The sequence below is a fragment of the Plecotus auritus genome, assembly GCF_963455305.1.
Source record: "Plecotus auritus genome assembly, chromosome: 7".
Lineage (NCBI taxonomy): Eukaryota > Metazoa > Chordata > Mammalia > Chiroptera > Vespertilionidae > Plecotus > Plecotus auritus.
Window position 1 is genome coordinate 52,727,340 of NC_137774.1, and position 16,990 is coordinate 52,744,329.

The 16,990-nt window shown below is 46.2% G+C and overlaps 1 protein-coding gene across 2 annotated transcripts in view; it reads right to left on the bottom strand.

The window, feature by feature from the left end:
• Nucleotides 1-7,102: 7,102 nt before the first annotated feature.
• The window catches only part of PIGL (phosphatidylinositol glycan anchor biosynthesis class L), a 97,369-nt gene continuing 87,481 nt past the window's right edge, over nt 7,103-16,990 (bottom strand). Inside the window, exons 5-7 of one of the 2 annotated variants that reach the window (XM_080680939.1) lie at nt 15,916-15,947; nt 14,234-14,367; nt 7,103-7,590 (exon numbers count right to left, since the gene is read on the bottom strand). In XM_080680939.1, the coding sequence (XP_080537065.1) occupies nt 7,492-7,590; nt 14,234-14,367; nt 15,916-15,947 (265 nt within the window). In that variant the 3' untranslated portion in view covers nt 7,103-7,491. The remainder of the gene's footprint in view (nt 7,591-14,233; nt 14,368-15,915; nt 15,948-16,990) is intronic. The other variant, XM_080680940.1, reaches the window with a different exon arrangement.

Genomic DNA, 16,990 nt, shown 5'->3' on the forward strand with positions numbered 1-16,990 from the left:
GGTAGAGTAGTCTTGGTTGTAGGATGCCAAGTTTATCATATGTACTAGTGTGTCCTTATAGTAAACTAGAACATTGTAATGTAATCTTACTTTCACACTATTTTTTGAGTTGAGATATAATTCACATATTATAAAACTCACCTTTTAACTTGCAGAATTTAGTGGTTTTTAGTGGTTGGGGATTTTGTAGGTTTGGTTCCAGACCACCAAAATAAAGTGAATATTCCAATAAAGTGAGTCACACATTTTTGGTTTCCTAGTGCATATAAAAATTATGTTTATAGTATATATTGTCTAAATAAAAAATGTAGCCCTGGCCAGTGTTGCTCAGTTGGTTGAGTATCATCCCATGTACCGAATGAAAGGTTGCCAGTTAGATCCTCAGTCAGGTCACATACTCAGGTTTCGGGTTCCATCCCTGGTTGGGGTATGTGCAGGAGGCAACCAATTGATGTTTCTCTTTCACATGAATGTTTCTCCCTCTCTTACTCTCTCTCTAAAATCAATAAAAACATTAAAAAAATTTTTAAGTCTATAATTTAAAAAACATCTCATGCCCTGACCAGTTTGGCTCAGTGGATGGAGTGTCAGCCTGCGGACTGAGGGGTCCTGGGTTCGATTCCAGTCGGGGGCACGTGCCTTGGTTGCGGGCACGTCCCCAGTGGGGGTTGTGCAGGGGGCAGCTGATTGATGTTTCTCTCTCATTGATGTTTCTGGCTCTCTATCCCTCTCCCTTCCTCTCTGTAAAAAATCAATTAAAAAAATAAAAATAAATCTCACATTGATGTTTCTCTCCCTCCCTTCCTCTTTCGAAGATCAATTTTAAAAAACAAACTTTAAAAGCAGTGGACCAACCAAAACTAAAACTAGTAAAAAGGTTAAAATGCAAAAATAGGATCATCATGTGTAATTATAATAGTAAATTAATGGATACACAGAAACACATATATACATAAAGTAAAAAATAATAATAAAAACTTCAAAGTGAGGGGGTAAGAATGGTGGTGATTTGCCCTAGCTGGTTTGGCTTAGGGGATAGAGCATTGGCCTGCAGACTGAAGGGTCCCGGGTTCAATTCCGGTCAAGGGCACATACCTGGGTTGTAGGCTCAATCCCCAGTAGGGGGTGTGCAGGAGGCAGCTGATCAATGATTCTCTCTCATCATTGATGTTTCTATCTCCCTCTCTCTTCCTCTCTGAAATAAATAAAAAAATAAAATAAAAATGGTGGTGATTTTAGAATGTGTTTGAACTTTTGTTAATTCTCACTGGTGGATATTTTTTCAATTGATTTAAGAGAGAGTAGAAGGAAGGGGGAAGGGGGGAGAGAGAAACATCAATGTGAGAGAGCCACATTAATTGGTTGCCTCCTGCAAGAGCTCCCCTCAGGGACGGGAATCTACAAGCCAGTTATGTGCCCTTGACTGGAATTGAACCTGCAACCCTTGGGTCCATGGGTCAATGCTCTAACCACTGAACAATGCAGGCCAGGACAGAATGTGTTTGAACTTAGTGACCATCAACTTAAAATAGATTGCTATAAACATAGCTTGGCATATATTGTCAACCTAGGACCAATTCAGAGCCAACAGGAATCCCTAATTTTGGGTGTGATAAAGAAGGAAACTTCATTCAGTGCAAAACAGCTCAATTGTGATACGGCATGGCTGTGAAAACAGCATGGCTGTGAGGCAGCCCTGGGGCCAGACCCCTCTCTGACTAGACAGCTCTGCTCTGTCCTCGCTGCTCTGCTCTGTTCCATTTTGTGCCAGTCTGCTTTGGCCAGCACTGGTCTGCTTTGCTCTGTTCCAACTTCTGTGTTTCAGCTCAGCTCAGAAACACAGTCTTCAGTCTTAGATGGGAAGGGAAAGTACACTCACAGAGCCAGAGGGGAGCTGGCTTATATGGACAAGAGAAGAGATCAAGAGAATAAGAAAGCAGAGAAGAACTACAAAAATAATCAGAAAAAAATGAATAAAATGGCAATAACTACATACCTATCAATAATTACTTTAAATGTAAATGGCTTAAATGCTCCAGTCAAAGAGGAATGGACAAAGAAGATGTGGAACATGTATACAATGGAATATTGGCCATAAAAAAGAATGATATTTTACCATTTGTGACAACATGGATGGACCTAGAGGGGTATTGTGCTAAGTGAAATACGACAGATAAAGACAGTACTATATGATTTCACATATATGTGGAATCTAAAGAACAAATGAATAAACAAAACAGAAACAGACTCAGATACAGAGAACAAACTGAGGGTTGCCAAATGGGAAGGGTGTTGGGGGTTGGGTGAAAAAGGTGAAGGGATTAAGAAGTACAGATTGGTAGTTAAAAAATAGTCACAGGGATGTAAATTACAACATAGAGAATACAGTCAATGATATTGTAATAACTATGTATGGTGTCAGATGAGTACTATTATTGGTGGAATCACTTCATAAATTATGTAATTGACAACTGTGCTATACATCCGAAACTAATATAAAATAATACTGGAAAAAAATAGTCATGGGGATTTAAAGTACAGCTTAGGGAATATAAATCTATAATCTATATATATAAAAGGCTAAGTGGCCGACTGTCCATCCATCCAACCATCTGACCAGCCGGCCAGCCAGTACATATGACGTGCACTGGCAATTTAAAAATAAACGTTGACTGATGCACGCATGATATATATAAAGCTCTCGCTGGTGCCAATTGCACACATGTGTTTCGATCTGTCATTGTTGGACATGAATTTGGTTGTTCTTGTTGACATTCAATGTGAACCACATCGCAATTTATTCGACCGTCTGACCGGCCAGCCAGTACATATGACACGCACTGGCAATTTAAAAATAAATGTTGACTCACGCATGCATGATACATATAAAGCTCTTGCTGGTGCCAATCGCATGCATGTTTTAATTTTATAATATTATATATACTGTTCTTTGTTTTTTTTTCATTTTTTAAACTTTTTATTTTGAAATAATATAGACTTACAGAAAGTTGCAAAAAAATTAGTACATAGGTCCCATGAACCTTTAACCCAGCATCTTATAACTATAGTACTATATCAGAACTATGAAACTGACGTGAGTACAATACTGTTAACTAGACTACAAACCTTATTCAGTTTTTACCAGTTGTTTTATGTACTAATATGTGTATTTCACCTTCATATTTGAAAGTTATTATATATACTGTTTTGAAATGTATTTTTTTGCAGTAACGTAATTACTACATAGATATTTCTTCTAAATAATTTCCTTTCAATGTGCACGAATCTGTGCACCGGGCCACTGGTATATATAAAAGACTAAGTGACCTACCATACATATGTCCGACCGACCAGCTGGCCAGTACATATGATGCGCACTGGCAATCCTATATAATAAAAGGGAAATATGCAAAACGACTGAATGGCAGAATGACTGGAACACCCACAGCCCCTCTCCCCAGCTGGCCCTGCCCCCCAGCGGGCACCCCCACCCTGATTGGGGGCAGGGCTGGCCAGCAAACCTCCTGCTGCCCCTTGCCCAGGCTGGCCCCACCCCCAATCAGCCCCCCCAATGGCCCTCATCAGGAGTGGGCCTGCCCCTTGCCCAGGCTGACCCCACCCCCAATCAGCCCCCCACCCCAGCCGGCCCGCCCCCAATGGCCCTCATCAGGGGTGGGCCGGCTGGACCCCACCAATGCACAAATTCGTGCACCAGGCCTCTAGTATTCACAATAAAATTGTCAGTAGTGCCGAAACCGGTTTGGCTCAGTAGTGCCGAAACCAGTTTGGAGCATCGGCCTGCGGACTGAAGGGTCCCGGGTTCGATTCCGGTCAAGGGCATGTACCTTGGTTGCAGGCACATCCCCAGTGGAAGGTGTGCAGGAGGCAGCTGATCGATGTTTCTCTCCCATCGATGTTTCTAGCTCTCTATCCCTCTCTCTTCCTCTCTGTAAAAAATCAATAAAATATATTTAAAAAAAAAATTGTCAGTAGTTTTCTTCTTTGTGATATAGCATGTTTTGGTATGATGTCTATGTGTTGGAGTTACTTTTCTATTTTATTCTAAGTAATATTGGAAGTACCTTTAGATAGCTTTAACACCATCTACATTAGGAACTTTAAAAAATATAACTACCCTTCTAAGATCTTTTGATGTTATTTATTTGGTCTGTTGTCTTTTACATTTTTAAGTAAATTTTAGTCATGTAAAATCCCATTCATAAGACGCCTTTCCATTGAATGAATCCATTTGTCCCTTCTCACCAGTACCCTGCCTAGTTCCCATTCCCAAGTGTGGGTGGACCAAAGCTGGTGCTGGGCATCGGGTGGAAGGGGATTTGGAAGTGACCACCTGCTCAGGACTTGTTCAGTTTGAGAGCATTTTTTCTTTTGAAAAGATTCAACAAAAGGAGCAGGGTGAAGCTTTCCGGTGGAGAAGACCATGTCAACATCAATTTGTGCTGGAATTGAACCCCTGTAGAGCTTGGCTCATCTCACCCCCGCCTAGCTAAGAGCCATCCCCGCCTAGCGATGGAGCCACCCCTGCCTAACTATAGGGTCATGCCTATCTAGCTATGGAGCCACCCCCACCTAGCTATAGGGCCACCCCTGTCTAGCTATAGGGCCACCCCTGCCTAGCTATAGGGTCACCCCTGTCTAGCTATAGGGTCACCCCTGTCTAGCTATAGGGTCACCCCTGCCTAGCTATAGGGCCACCCCTGCCTAGCTATAGGGCCACCCCTGCCTAGCTATAGGGTCACCCCTGTCTAGCTATAGGGTCACCCCTGCCTAGCTATAGGGCCACCCCTGCCTAGCTATAGGGCCACCCCTGTCTAGCTATAGGGTCACCCCTGCCTAGCTATAGGGCCACCCCTGCCTAGCTATAGGGCCACCCCTGCCTAGCTATAGGGTCACCCCTGCCTAGCTATAGGGTCACCCCTGCCTAGCTATAGGGCTACCCCTATCTAGCTATAGGGTCACCCTTGTCTAGCTATAGGGTCACCCCTGTCTAGCTATAGGGTCACCCCTGCCTAGCTATAGGGTCACCCCTGCCTAGCTATAGGGCCACCCCTGCTTAGCTATAGGGTCACCCCTGCCTAGCTATAGGGTCACCCCTGCCTAGCTATAGGGCTACCCCTGTCTAGCTATAGGGTCACCCCTGTCTAGCTATAGGGTCACCCCTGCCTAGCTATAGGGTCACCCCTGCCTAGCTATAGGGCCACCCCTGCTTAGCTATAGGGTCACCCCTGCCTAGCTATAGGGTCACCCCTGTCTAGCTATAGGGCCACCCCTGCCTAGCTATAGGGTTAACCCTCAAGTTGAATGACCCAGGGTGCACTCTCCCTCCCAGGAGCACGCCCATGCCTTTCTACCCTCTCAAACTTGCAACCAGGGGAGCAATGGGCAGCAGCAACTCTTCCCAAGATAACCTCGTGAAACTGCCTCCAAAGCCCCCTTTTCTCTGACTTTGCAGTGAACCAGAGCAGCCCTGCCTGGCTCATTTCTTTCCTAGGATATTTTGAGAGCCAAAGCAGCCCCACCTAGACTTTCTCCTGTTGCTTCTACCTTAGGCCCTTCCTTTCTTCACTGTCCCCAGCTTTAATACACATACTCTCAGATTCACCTGGACTCGAAATGTGAAATCTTCCCTGCATGAAGTCAAGAACCCTCCCACTATTGGCCAGCCTGGGACAGACCAGCTCTGATTCCTGTCTGGTAGGCTGGGTTGGTGTCCACCACTCCAACCAGTGTTAGTGGCTTATTTTTGTCACTTTCACATGAAGGAGCTGTTGACAAATTTTTAGTAGACAGGTAATAGCCAGTTTTGCAACTTCAATTCCAGCTTTAGGGCCTGACAACTCTGTGAGCTGAATTTGGCCCCCAGGAGGCATTCAAGACAATGGTGGCCCTCAGCAAAGTGGAGCAAGTTTGGGTGAAGAGACCCAAGAAGCAGGTCTCTAACCTGCTGCTATGGAGCTAGGAATTCAGGGCTTCATGTGACAGGCAGAGGGAATACTCAGGAGATCTTTTCTTTTTCCTTTTAAATCCTTACCCAAGGACATACTTTTATGTGCCCTGACTGGGAATTGCACCCACAACCTTTTGGTGTATGGGACAATGCTTCTACCAACTGAGCCACCCGGCCAGGTCCCAAGGTCTTTTCTGTATCAGCCTCTGATTCCTGCTAGTCCCTCCGCTTAACGCCCATTTTCTCTCTAAGGTCTCAGAATACTTGCAGCTCTTCTTTCCTGAGCATTACTGTGTGTCAGACCCTTTTCTATGCACCTCCGGCACCATCTCCTCTCAGGTTGGTACATTACTGTCCCTGTTTTGCAGATGAGAGAATTGAGGCAGGGAGAGGTTAAGCACCTCTTCTGTGGTTACGTTGCTGGTAATTTTGGCCTCCACCCAGGTTCTCTAGTCTGCGGGGCCGTGCTTTCTACCACGGAGCTTCCCTGCCTCAAGCTACTTCCCTGGAGCATTAGCTGGATCCTGACCTCTCAGAATGCTTTTGTTTGTAGTATAATTTTAAGACATCAGGTTATTGAGTGTGTGTGTGTGTGTGTTTTATTTAAAAAGGCCAGATTAATGTTTGATTATAAACTCGCTGAGGGCAGGGCCCACATCATATTCGTGTTTATGTGAAACTGCCCACCACAGCAGTCGGAGCCTGGCTGCCCCATCTGAATGTGATGTTAAACAGAGCAAGTTTTCCCTAGATTCAAATCTGATACATAGGCCACAAAGATAAATCAAAGGAACTAGGGTTAAACTAATTCAGTAGAGACTACGTGTGTGTGTGTGTGTGTGTGTGTGTGTGTGTGTGTGTGTGTGTGTGTGATGAGCCGGCTCTGAAACAGCGTAAATGCGCGCAGCGTCACCTGTGCATTGGCCCGGAGCACTTGCACGGTCACTGACATGACCGCAGCTGGGTGCTCGGTGTCTGCCGTACGCTGGGTTTTCACATATATTATTTTTCACAAGCGTGGGAGAAGCTAGCAGGGTAACTATGGTTATCCTTGGGTTTGTTTTTGGTTGTTGTGTGTTTTTTCCCAGAGGAGGGAGCTGAAGTTTATTTATTTATTTGTTTGTTTGTTTATTTAAAAATATATTTTTTTGATTTTTTTTATAGAGAGGAAGGGAGAGGGATAGAGAGTTAGAAACATCGATGAGAGAGAAACATAGATCAGCTGCCTCCCGCACACCCCCCACTGGGGATGTGCCCGCAACCAAGGCACATGCCCCTGACCAGAACTGAACCTGGGACCCCTCAGTCCACAGGCCAACACTCCGCATCTACTGAGCCAAACTGGCCAGGGTGGGAGCTGAAGTTTAGACAGTCCTTTGGCCTGCCTGGCCTCTGATCATCAGGGGCTGGCGAGCCTGAGGAGCAGAGTCCTGGGAGGCCACCCTACGCTCCTTTGGCGCAGGGACATAAGCCAGCTCCAGAGCAGGCTCCGCTTCCTGGTCCTTTCTCTCCTTGTTCCGGGATCAGAGAGCATGCAGAGAGTTGATTCTCAGGTACCGGGAGAAGAGCACGTGGAGCCGGCGGAACCACAGGAGCTGGCTGCGGTGGCAGGACATGGCCCTCTGTGGGGAATCAGAGCACCAGTTAGCAAACACAGGCACTGGAGCAGTTCCTGTTAACTTCAGTTTCATCTCCCTCCCAACAACACCCCGATGCTATAGCCTTCACTGGCTTCTTCCTGTAACCTCGGAACCGAGGACTGGCTGCCACGTACTGCCTCCCTCTCCCATGCCACACATTCCCTGTGATAACAGCAGAGGATGCGCATGGCCTGGAGCACTCAGTCTCCATGCAGCATTTCAATTTTAACCCAGTGAGTTAAGTGCTATTATTATTTCTTAAAAAATAGATGAGGAAACACATCAATCTCTAGTAGCTAGTTCAGAATGGGCTGACATTTGAACCCAGAGTCATCCGATTGCCTCTGGAGTCTTCGTTCTTAATCACTTTGCTCCAGCACTTCACATGTATGACACACGGGGTGTTTCACGGGGGCAGCTAGAATACCAGGCTCAGACTCCTCTGAATTTGGTAGCCTGGAAGGTACAAGCGCTGTTAGAGAGGAAGGAAGAATGGTGCACACAGGCATGGGTTCTCTTTGCTGCCTAATGGGAGAAATGTTTATTGTCTAGTTATGCAGGTCTGGAATAGCTCAGCTTTTAAAAAGAACAGATAATAGCAACTGATTTAACTGTATATAAACATAGACGGTTTCTGCCTGTTTTTCTTTAAGTACCAAAGTGATCTTCCTCTCCAAGTTAATATCATTATAAACCTTCCTCTGAATAACTCATTTTATATTTGTCAGGACATATGTGGCTTCAGAGATGTAAGTACACCTGTGATAACAACAAGCTTTAAATGATAAAGGGAACTATCGTCCCAGCTGGTGTGGCTCAGTGGATAGAGTGTTGGCCTGCAGATGAAGGGTCCCTGGTATGATTCTGGTCAAGGGCACATGCCCAGGTTGCGGGCTTGAGCCCCACTAGGAGTGTGCAGGAGGCAGCTGATCAGTGATTCTCTCTCATCATTGATGTTTCTATCTCTCTCCCTCTCCTTTCCTCCCTGAAATAAAAAAATATATATATTAAAAAAAAGAAAATAAGTCCTAACTGGTGTGGCTCAGTGGATAGAGCATCGGCCTGTGGGCTGAAAGGTCCCAGGTTTGATTCCGGTCAAGGGCATGTACCTTGGTTGCGGGCACATCCCCAGTAGGAGGTGTGCAGGAGGCAGATGATCAATGTTTCTCTCTCATCGATGTTTCTAATTCTCTATCCTACTCCCTTCCTCTCTGTAAAAAATCAATAAAATGGGGGGCAATGGTAAGATATGTACACATATAATAACTTAATAAAAAAATAAAATCTTAAAAAAAATCAATAAAATATATATATATTTTTTTAAAAAGAAAATAAATGATAAAGGGATATAGGATATAGTTGAGAAAAGTATTATACAGTATTGTTTCAACAGGAAATACAACTAATTTTTTAAATAAAAAAGTATTTGCAGAAACAAAATGGACGAACTCACAAAATAGTGTCAAAAATTTAAAGACCATAGTAAAAATAAAATGTTCATTTTAGAAACACCTTGAGCAAAGGGGTGAACTTTGTAGTCCAAAGACACTTGATTTGTCTCCTTATAATAGTTCCCAAGTTATAAGAATTTCCTACATCATGCTGTCAAGTGGCCAATTGATTTAGCTTCCTAATGTTTCAATGAGTTTTCAGCAGCCATTCAATAAGATGGGCAATTACAGGAATTATATATTTATTGTCAACTTGGTTTTTTACAAACTTTATTATTCCTATTACTTTTGGTGCAAAATTTCCTAGGGAATACTACAAAATGTCAAAATTATTTCTATTCTCCACCCTCCCCACTTTAGAGCATTTTCATTACATGTCTTTCAAACTATGATTTTATTAGTTACACAATAATACTATATCATTCACCTGCTGCTATTAGTTCCTTTTTGGGCTATCACCCATTATAGTCAGTCATGAACATTCTTGCACGTAAATCTCTGAACACACTTTTGTTAATTTTTTTTTTTTTAGGATAAAATCCTAGAGATAAAAATTATTAGTCAAAGTAAGTATAAATGTATTATATTATACAAGTAATGCTGCTTATTTTATAAACAGCTTTAAACATTAAAAGAACCCTGGTAAGGTGGCTTATTTGGTTGGAGCGTCCTCCCAGGCATCAAGAGGTGATGGGTTTGATTCCTGATCAAGGCACATACCAAGGTTTCGGGTTTGATCCCCGGTCGGGGTGTGGGCGGGAGGCAACCGATAAATGTTTCTCTCTCACATCTGTTTTTCCACCAAAAAACTATTAGATCTAATAAATGAATTTGACAAAATTTCAGGATACAAAATCAATATCCATAAATCGATGGCATTTTTATACACCAATAATGAACTTTCAGAAAGAGAAACTAAGAAAACAACCCCATTTACTACTATAATCAAAAAAATAAGGGACCAAGGAGAAACCAAGATGGCAGCATAGGTAAGCACCTAAACTGCTGCCTCACACAATAATTTCAAAACTACAACTAAAAGACAGAACAGACACCATCCAGAACCACAGGAAAGCTGGCTGAGTGGAAATTCTACAACTAGAAGGAAAGAGAAAAGCTCACAGAGAATTGGAAGTACGGCAAAGGGTCTTTGTGCGTGCAGAGAGGAAGGGCGGCTGAGAGCCTGGCTGACTTTCTCTGGCGGGGAGGGGGAAGGAAGCCCCCCGACTGCACTGAACCCCAGTTCCGACTGCACTGAACCCCATTTCCGGGTGAAACCCCGTGGACCCAGGCTCATACAGGGGGATTCTGGACTGTCAGGTAGAGAGAAAGGCACCCGGAGACTCAGAGGAGCCCCGGGGGACCCCTGGTGGGCAGGGGTCTGGAGGCGTGCGTTCCAGTGTGCACAAAGACGGTGGAGATTGCCACAGGCTTTCCCTAGCAGAAGGGAGTCAGAAGCTCCTGACTGCACTGAACCCCAGTTCTGACTGCACTGAACCCCAGTTCCAGGCGAGCCCCTGGGGACCCACGCTCTTGCGGGGGGAATCTGGACTCTCGGCCGGAGAAGGCAGAGGTCTGGAGGCGTGCATGCGCACAAGGGCAAGGCTGACGAGAAGCCAAGGCTGTCTGCTCCGCCCTCAGACTCCACCCCATCCAAGCTGAGCACAGGCTTTTGCAATTTGGCAAGGCTAATTCTATAAGGTTGTCTCCAGCACCGAACTTCTCCCAGTGTAGACACAGCTGATTCTCATAGCCAACTGGCCTGGAGGTCAATTCCTCCCAGTGATACCAACAACAATCAAGACTTAACTACAACAAGGCTGTACACACAGTCCACAAAGGGGTGCACCAAGAGTATCCACCTCAGGTTAACTGGGGAGGCTGACCTACTGGGCCATATAGGAAACCTAGCACACAAAGCGACCCTACCAACTCAGGGAAGCAGTGAAAATGCGGCGAGAAAGAAACAGATCACAAACGAAAGAAATGGAGGAAAACAAATGACTGGATATAGAATTCAAAACCATGCTTATAAGGCTTTTCAAGAATATCCTAGAAAAGGCCAATAAATATAACGAGACCCTCAAAGATATGAAAAAGGACCAACTAGAAATTAAGCATACACTGACTGAAATAAAAAATATTATACAGAGACCCAACAGCAGACCTGAGGAATGCAAAAATCAAGTCAAAGAATTGAAATACAAAGAAGCAAAAAACACTCAACCAAAAAAGCAAAAAGCAAAAAAAATCCAAAAAGTTGAAGATAGTGTAAGAAGCCTCTGGGACAACTTCAAGCGTACCAACATCAGAATTATGGGGGTGCCAGAAGAAGAGAGAGAGCATGATACTGAAAACCTATTTGAAGAAATAATGACAGAAAACTTCCCCCACCTGGTGAAAGAAATAGACTTACAAGTCCAGGAAGCGCACAGAACCCCAAACAAAAGGAATCCAAAGAGGACCACACCAAGACACATCATAATTAAAATGCCAAGAGCAAAAGACAAAGAGAGAATATTAAAAGCAGCAAGAGAAAAACAGTTAATTACCTACAAGGGAGCACCCATACTATTGTCAGCTGATTTCTCAACAGAAACTATGCAGGCCAGACGGGAGTGGCAAGTAATATTCAAAGTGATGAATAGCAAGAACCTACAACCAAGATTACTCTACCCAGCAAAGCTATCATTCAGAATTGAAGGGCAGATAAGGAGCTTCACAGATAAGAAAAAGCTAAAGGAGTTCATCACCACCAAACCAGTATTATATGAAATGCTGAAAGGTATTCTTAAAGAAGAGGAAGAAGAAAAAAGTAAAGATAAAAATTATGAACAACAAACACATATCCATCAACAAGTGTGAATTAAAAACCTGAGGAACAGAATAATCTGGTGAATATAATAGAATCAGGGGCATAGTAAGGGAGTGGACTGATAATTCTCAGGGGGAAAGGGGTATGGGGGTGTTTAGGAAGAGACTGGACAAAAATCATACACCTATGGATGAGGACAGTGGGGGGGAGGTAAGGACAGAAGGTGGGGTGGGAACCGGGTGGAGGGGAGCTATGGGGGGGAAAAGGAGAAACAATTGTAATAATCTGAATAAAGATTTAATAATAATAAAAAAAAAGAAAATAAATTTCTGTTGTTTAAGCCAAAAAAAAAAAAATAAAAAAAAATAAGGGACCTAGGAATAAATTTAACCAAGGAGGTAAAAGACCTGTACTCAGAGAACTATATGACATTGAAGAAAGAAATGAAGGAAGATACAAATCAGAGGAAGCTTATAACACAGACTTACATTTAGGTCTTTTATCCATTTTGAGTTTATTCTTGTGTGTGGTGTAAGTTAGTGGTCTAGTTTCATTTTTTTGCATGTACCTGTCCAATTTTCCTAGCACCATTTATTAAAGAGAACTAGAGGACTGGTCCCTCCCAACTACTCTCCCCTGCAGGACTGGTCCCCCCACAACTGCCCTCTCCTGCAGGCCTGGTTGCCCCTAACTGCCCTCCTCTGCCAGCCTGGTCACCCCTAACTGCTCTCCCCTGCTGGCCTGGTTGCCCCCAACTGCCCTCCCCTGCAGGCCTGGTTGCCCCTAACTGTCCTCCTCTGCAGGCCTGTTTGCCCCCAACTGTCCTCTCCTGGAGGCATGGTCCCCCCCAAATGCCTTCCCCTGCAGGCCTGGTCCCTCCCAACTGCACTCCCCTGCAGGCCTGGCCACCCCCCAACTGCTCCCCTGCCAGATTGCCTAGTCGCCCCCCAACTGCCCCCCCTGCCAGATTGCCTAGTCGCCCCCCAACTGCCATCCTGCCAGCCTGCCTGGTCACCCCCCAACTGCCCCCATGCTGGCCTGGCCAATCCGCAAATGCCCTCCTGCCAGCCTGGCCACCCCCCAACTGCCCCCCTGCCAGCCTGGTCACCCCCTAACTGTCAGGAAGGAAGTCGGACGTCTGGAAGATGTCCAGACATCTGGTCTAATTAGCATATTACCCTTTTATTAATATAGACTAGAGGCCCGGTGCATGAAATTCGTGCATCGGGGGGATGTCCCTCAGCCCGGCCTGCACCCTCTCCAATCCAGGACCCCTCGAGGGATGTCTGACTGCCCCCTGTGGGGGCATGTCTGACTGTCCGCTGTGGGATCGGGCCTAAACCGGCAGTTAGACATCCCTCTCACAATCCAGGACCACTGGCTCCTAATCACTTACCTACCTAATGCCCCCAATGGCCCTCCCCTGTTGGCCTGGTTGCCCCCAACTGCCCTCCCCTGCCAGCCTGGTTGCCCCCAAGTGCCCTCCCCTGCCGGCCTGATCTCGCCCCCAACTGCCCTCCCCTGCCAGCCTGATCTCACCCCCAACTGCCCTCCCCTGCTGGCCTGATCGCCCCTAACCCCCTGCCAGTCTGATTTCGCCCCTAACTGCTCTCCCCTGCCAGCCTGATCGGCCCTAACTGCCTCTGCCTCAGCCCCCATCACCATGGCTTTGTCCGGAAGGAAGTCGGACATCCAGAAGATGGCTGGTCGACCTGGTCTAATTAACATATTACCCTTTTATTAGTATAGATAGTCTGGCCGGCATGGTTCAGTGGTTGAGGGTCAACCTGTGAACCAGGAGGTTTCAGTTCACATCCCAGTTAGGGCACAGGCCCAGGTTGTGGGCTTGATCCCCAGTGTGGGACGTGTAGGAGGTAGCCGATCAATGATTCCCTCATCATTGATGTTTCTATCTCTCTCTCTCCCTATCCCTTCCTCTCCAAAATCAATAAAAATATAAGAATAAATATATTCTTATGTACATATATTTATCTAATACTCTTTATATAGAAGATATAAGCCAACATATTAACTAGGATTACATATGAGAGGTGGGATTGCAGGAAATTTTATTATTTTAATTTTCTTTTGATGCTTTTATGCATTTCCAGATTTTCTACAATAAGCATATGTTATTATTTGCTTTTTTAGCATGTATTATCTTTACAATCAGTAAAAAAAAAAAAGGCAGTTCTTGAAAATCTATGACTCCAGGTCTAGCACCAGTACTGTCATGCAGGGGCAGAGGCTGGCTGCTGGGGGAGGGCTCTGGTTAGGGCCTCTGCAGGGCCAGGGTTTGAGGAGCCCAGAGTCGGGGGCAGATCTGGATTTGGGGTATGCAGAAAGTTGCAATCCTCACCTTGGCCTGTGTCACTTCTTTGCTGGTGAGCACGAAGAGGACATCGCCAGCATGAAGCAGAGAAAAGGGCAGGTCCAGAAGGGAGATGTACTTGCGCAGCACATTCACAGACTGAAGTGTGAGCACCATGCACCCTGTGTGGAGAAGGGAGTGGGGAGAAGGGACAAGCTGTTGCTTCCAGACAGATTTTCCGGAGCACCCTACCTGCCCCTTGGGGCTCAGGGCAGGGCAGTGGCCCTTTGTCCATCATTCTCACAGATGAGAAGAGTGAAAGGACCGCAGGACACCTGGCCTGCTGCCTCTCCCTGCTACAGTCTTAGCAAGAAAAGGTTAGTTGCTAGAGGTTGGGATCTGGCTACCTCAGGGCCAGGGGAAAGAGGACAGAGACAGAAATTTCTGTGTTGGAAGGCCAGAGGTCTGCTTCCTGCTTTGTCACTAAAGAACTAGGAAAGCCTCTTAATCTCTCTGAGCCTGTTTTCTCATCTGTAAAATGGTGTTGATAGTGTGGGACCTGCCTGTCTCACAAGGTTAACAAATAAGAATCAAATAAACTATAGTCAAATTCCAAAGACCTCACAGCTTGGTGATCTCAGTAAGCCTCAGAAAGGGCACATGCTCACATGTTTTCATATCTTTCATCTTCACAGCATTCCTGGGAGGGATGTGTGCATTGTCCCACTGACAGACCAGACACTAGCTCATAGGTCAAGCAGCCGCACCACACAATATATGGCGGGTGGGGGCATGCACCATCCTTTGGGTTAGGAAGAGTTTTCAACTCAAGCAGATTAATCCATCAAGCACCCACCAGTCAGTTTCAATCTGGCTAATTAACTGCGAGATGGGAGCTGAGTTTGGACAGACAGACTGAACGAACACCAGAGGTGGAAAAGACCCACCCGTGAGAAAGCTAGAAGGCGAGTGGGCAGGGCCTGGCATGTCTGCTGTACCACAGGGCACCCTGATGATTAGCTGAACATGATTTCTGGGTGTCTGTGAGGGTGTTTCCAGATGGGATTAGCATTTGAGTCAGTAGATTGCCTTCCAGTGTGAGTGAGTGAGTGTGTGTGTGTGTGTGTGTGTGTGTGTGTGTGTGTAAGCATCCATTAGGGGCTGAAGAGAACAAGAGGCCAAGGAGGGGAGAACTTCTTTTCTGCCTGACCGACGGGGGATGCTGGTCATCTGCCCTCAGGCCCTGGGCTGGGACTGGGATCTCGCCATTGGTTCCCTGCTTCTCGGGCCCTGGGGCTTGGACAGAATGACACCACCTGCTCCCCTGGGCCTCCAGCTTGCAGACGGCAGATCCTGGGCCTTCTCAGCCTCCATAACTGTATGAGCAATTCCTTGTAATAAATAGGTAACTAAATACTCTCCTATTGGTTCTATCAGCTCTGGTTCTCTGGAGAACCTTGACCACACCCTCAGTCTCCCCTCAATGCATGGGGGCTGCCTGCTGGCTGGGCACTTCTCGGTGGATACACCCTGGTTCTGAGACCCAGGGACCCGCATAGACAGAACCCTGAGCCAAGACAGGAAGAGGGTGGCCAGTCTCCCACCTACCACCTCCGCTTGGCCTAGGGCAGCTCTCTGTAGACACAGTTACAAATTTCACACTAATAGGTTTCCTAGGGCACCAGGGCTTTCCCTGACCTAGTGGCCTTTAGCACAAGGGACAGGCTTACCTTCAGGTAACTTCCCTTCCAAATGGAGGGTCCTGGGGAGGGAAAGGACAGAGTGAGAGGAGTAAAATGATCTTTGCAGGTAACAGGAAGGGCCTTCTGAGGAAGCCTGCCACCCCCATGGTCCCTCCAGGTCAGTTTCTAGGTAGCTTCTTTTGCATAAATTGACACATAGATTTATGCTACAGCTGAAGGGCCCACGGTGGGCACCTTACCCAAGGACAGCTAGTCCCAATCTGGAGGCTGGCCAGGGCTGACGAAGAGCCCTGGCTCAGGCCTTGCCCATTGGAGAGGAAGGGGTGGACTCTTCAAGGTTTTTCTCTCTGAAATTGTAATGTGTGTATGATGGGAGACTATTTTATTTTTATAATATATTTTTATTGATTTCAGAGGAAGGGAGAGGGATAGAGATAAAAACATCAGTGATGAGAGAAATGTGGAACAAAGTGTTGTCTTCCTTGTCCATTGATCGGCTGCCTCCTGCACGGCCCCTACTGGGGATCGAGCCCACAACCCAGGCATGTGCCCTGACTGGGAATCAAACCGTGACCTCCTGGTTTATAGGTCAATGCTCAACCACTGAGCCACGCCAGCCGGGCTAGCGGGAGACTATTTTAAAATGCTGACATTTCTTCCCTGGCACCCTCTCTCCTTTCCGACCTGCCCCACTCACTCCCAACTCTGACAGCGGAGCTCTGTGTCTCCTCCTTCAGAGGGAAGCAGGTCCAGCAGCAGGGATTTCAGAACCTCTGGCCCAATTTGTTTTAAAAGCTGAGGGTGGAAGATGAGGCAGGTAGTCCGGACACACAGACACACATGAAAAGGGCTTCTTGGGAGCAGAGGCTAGGAAGAGAAGTTGGAGAGAATTGATAAAGTATGAGCCCTGAGAAGTAGAAAATCAGAGAAAGGTTCCTGGGATCCTGAGCACAGAGGCGACTGGTCCTACAGTCAGGTCTCTCTACAAGTGGAGCCTCTGGCTGGAATAGGATGTGAGTGGTCTTCCTAGGGCGGGAGCAGTCTTGCCTGCCCCGTGTCAGGGAAACAGGGGGATACTGTGGAAAGACTGGGTGATCATGTA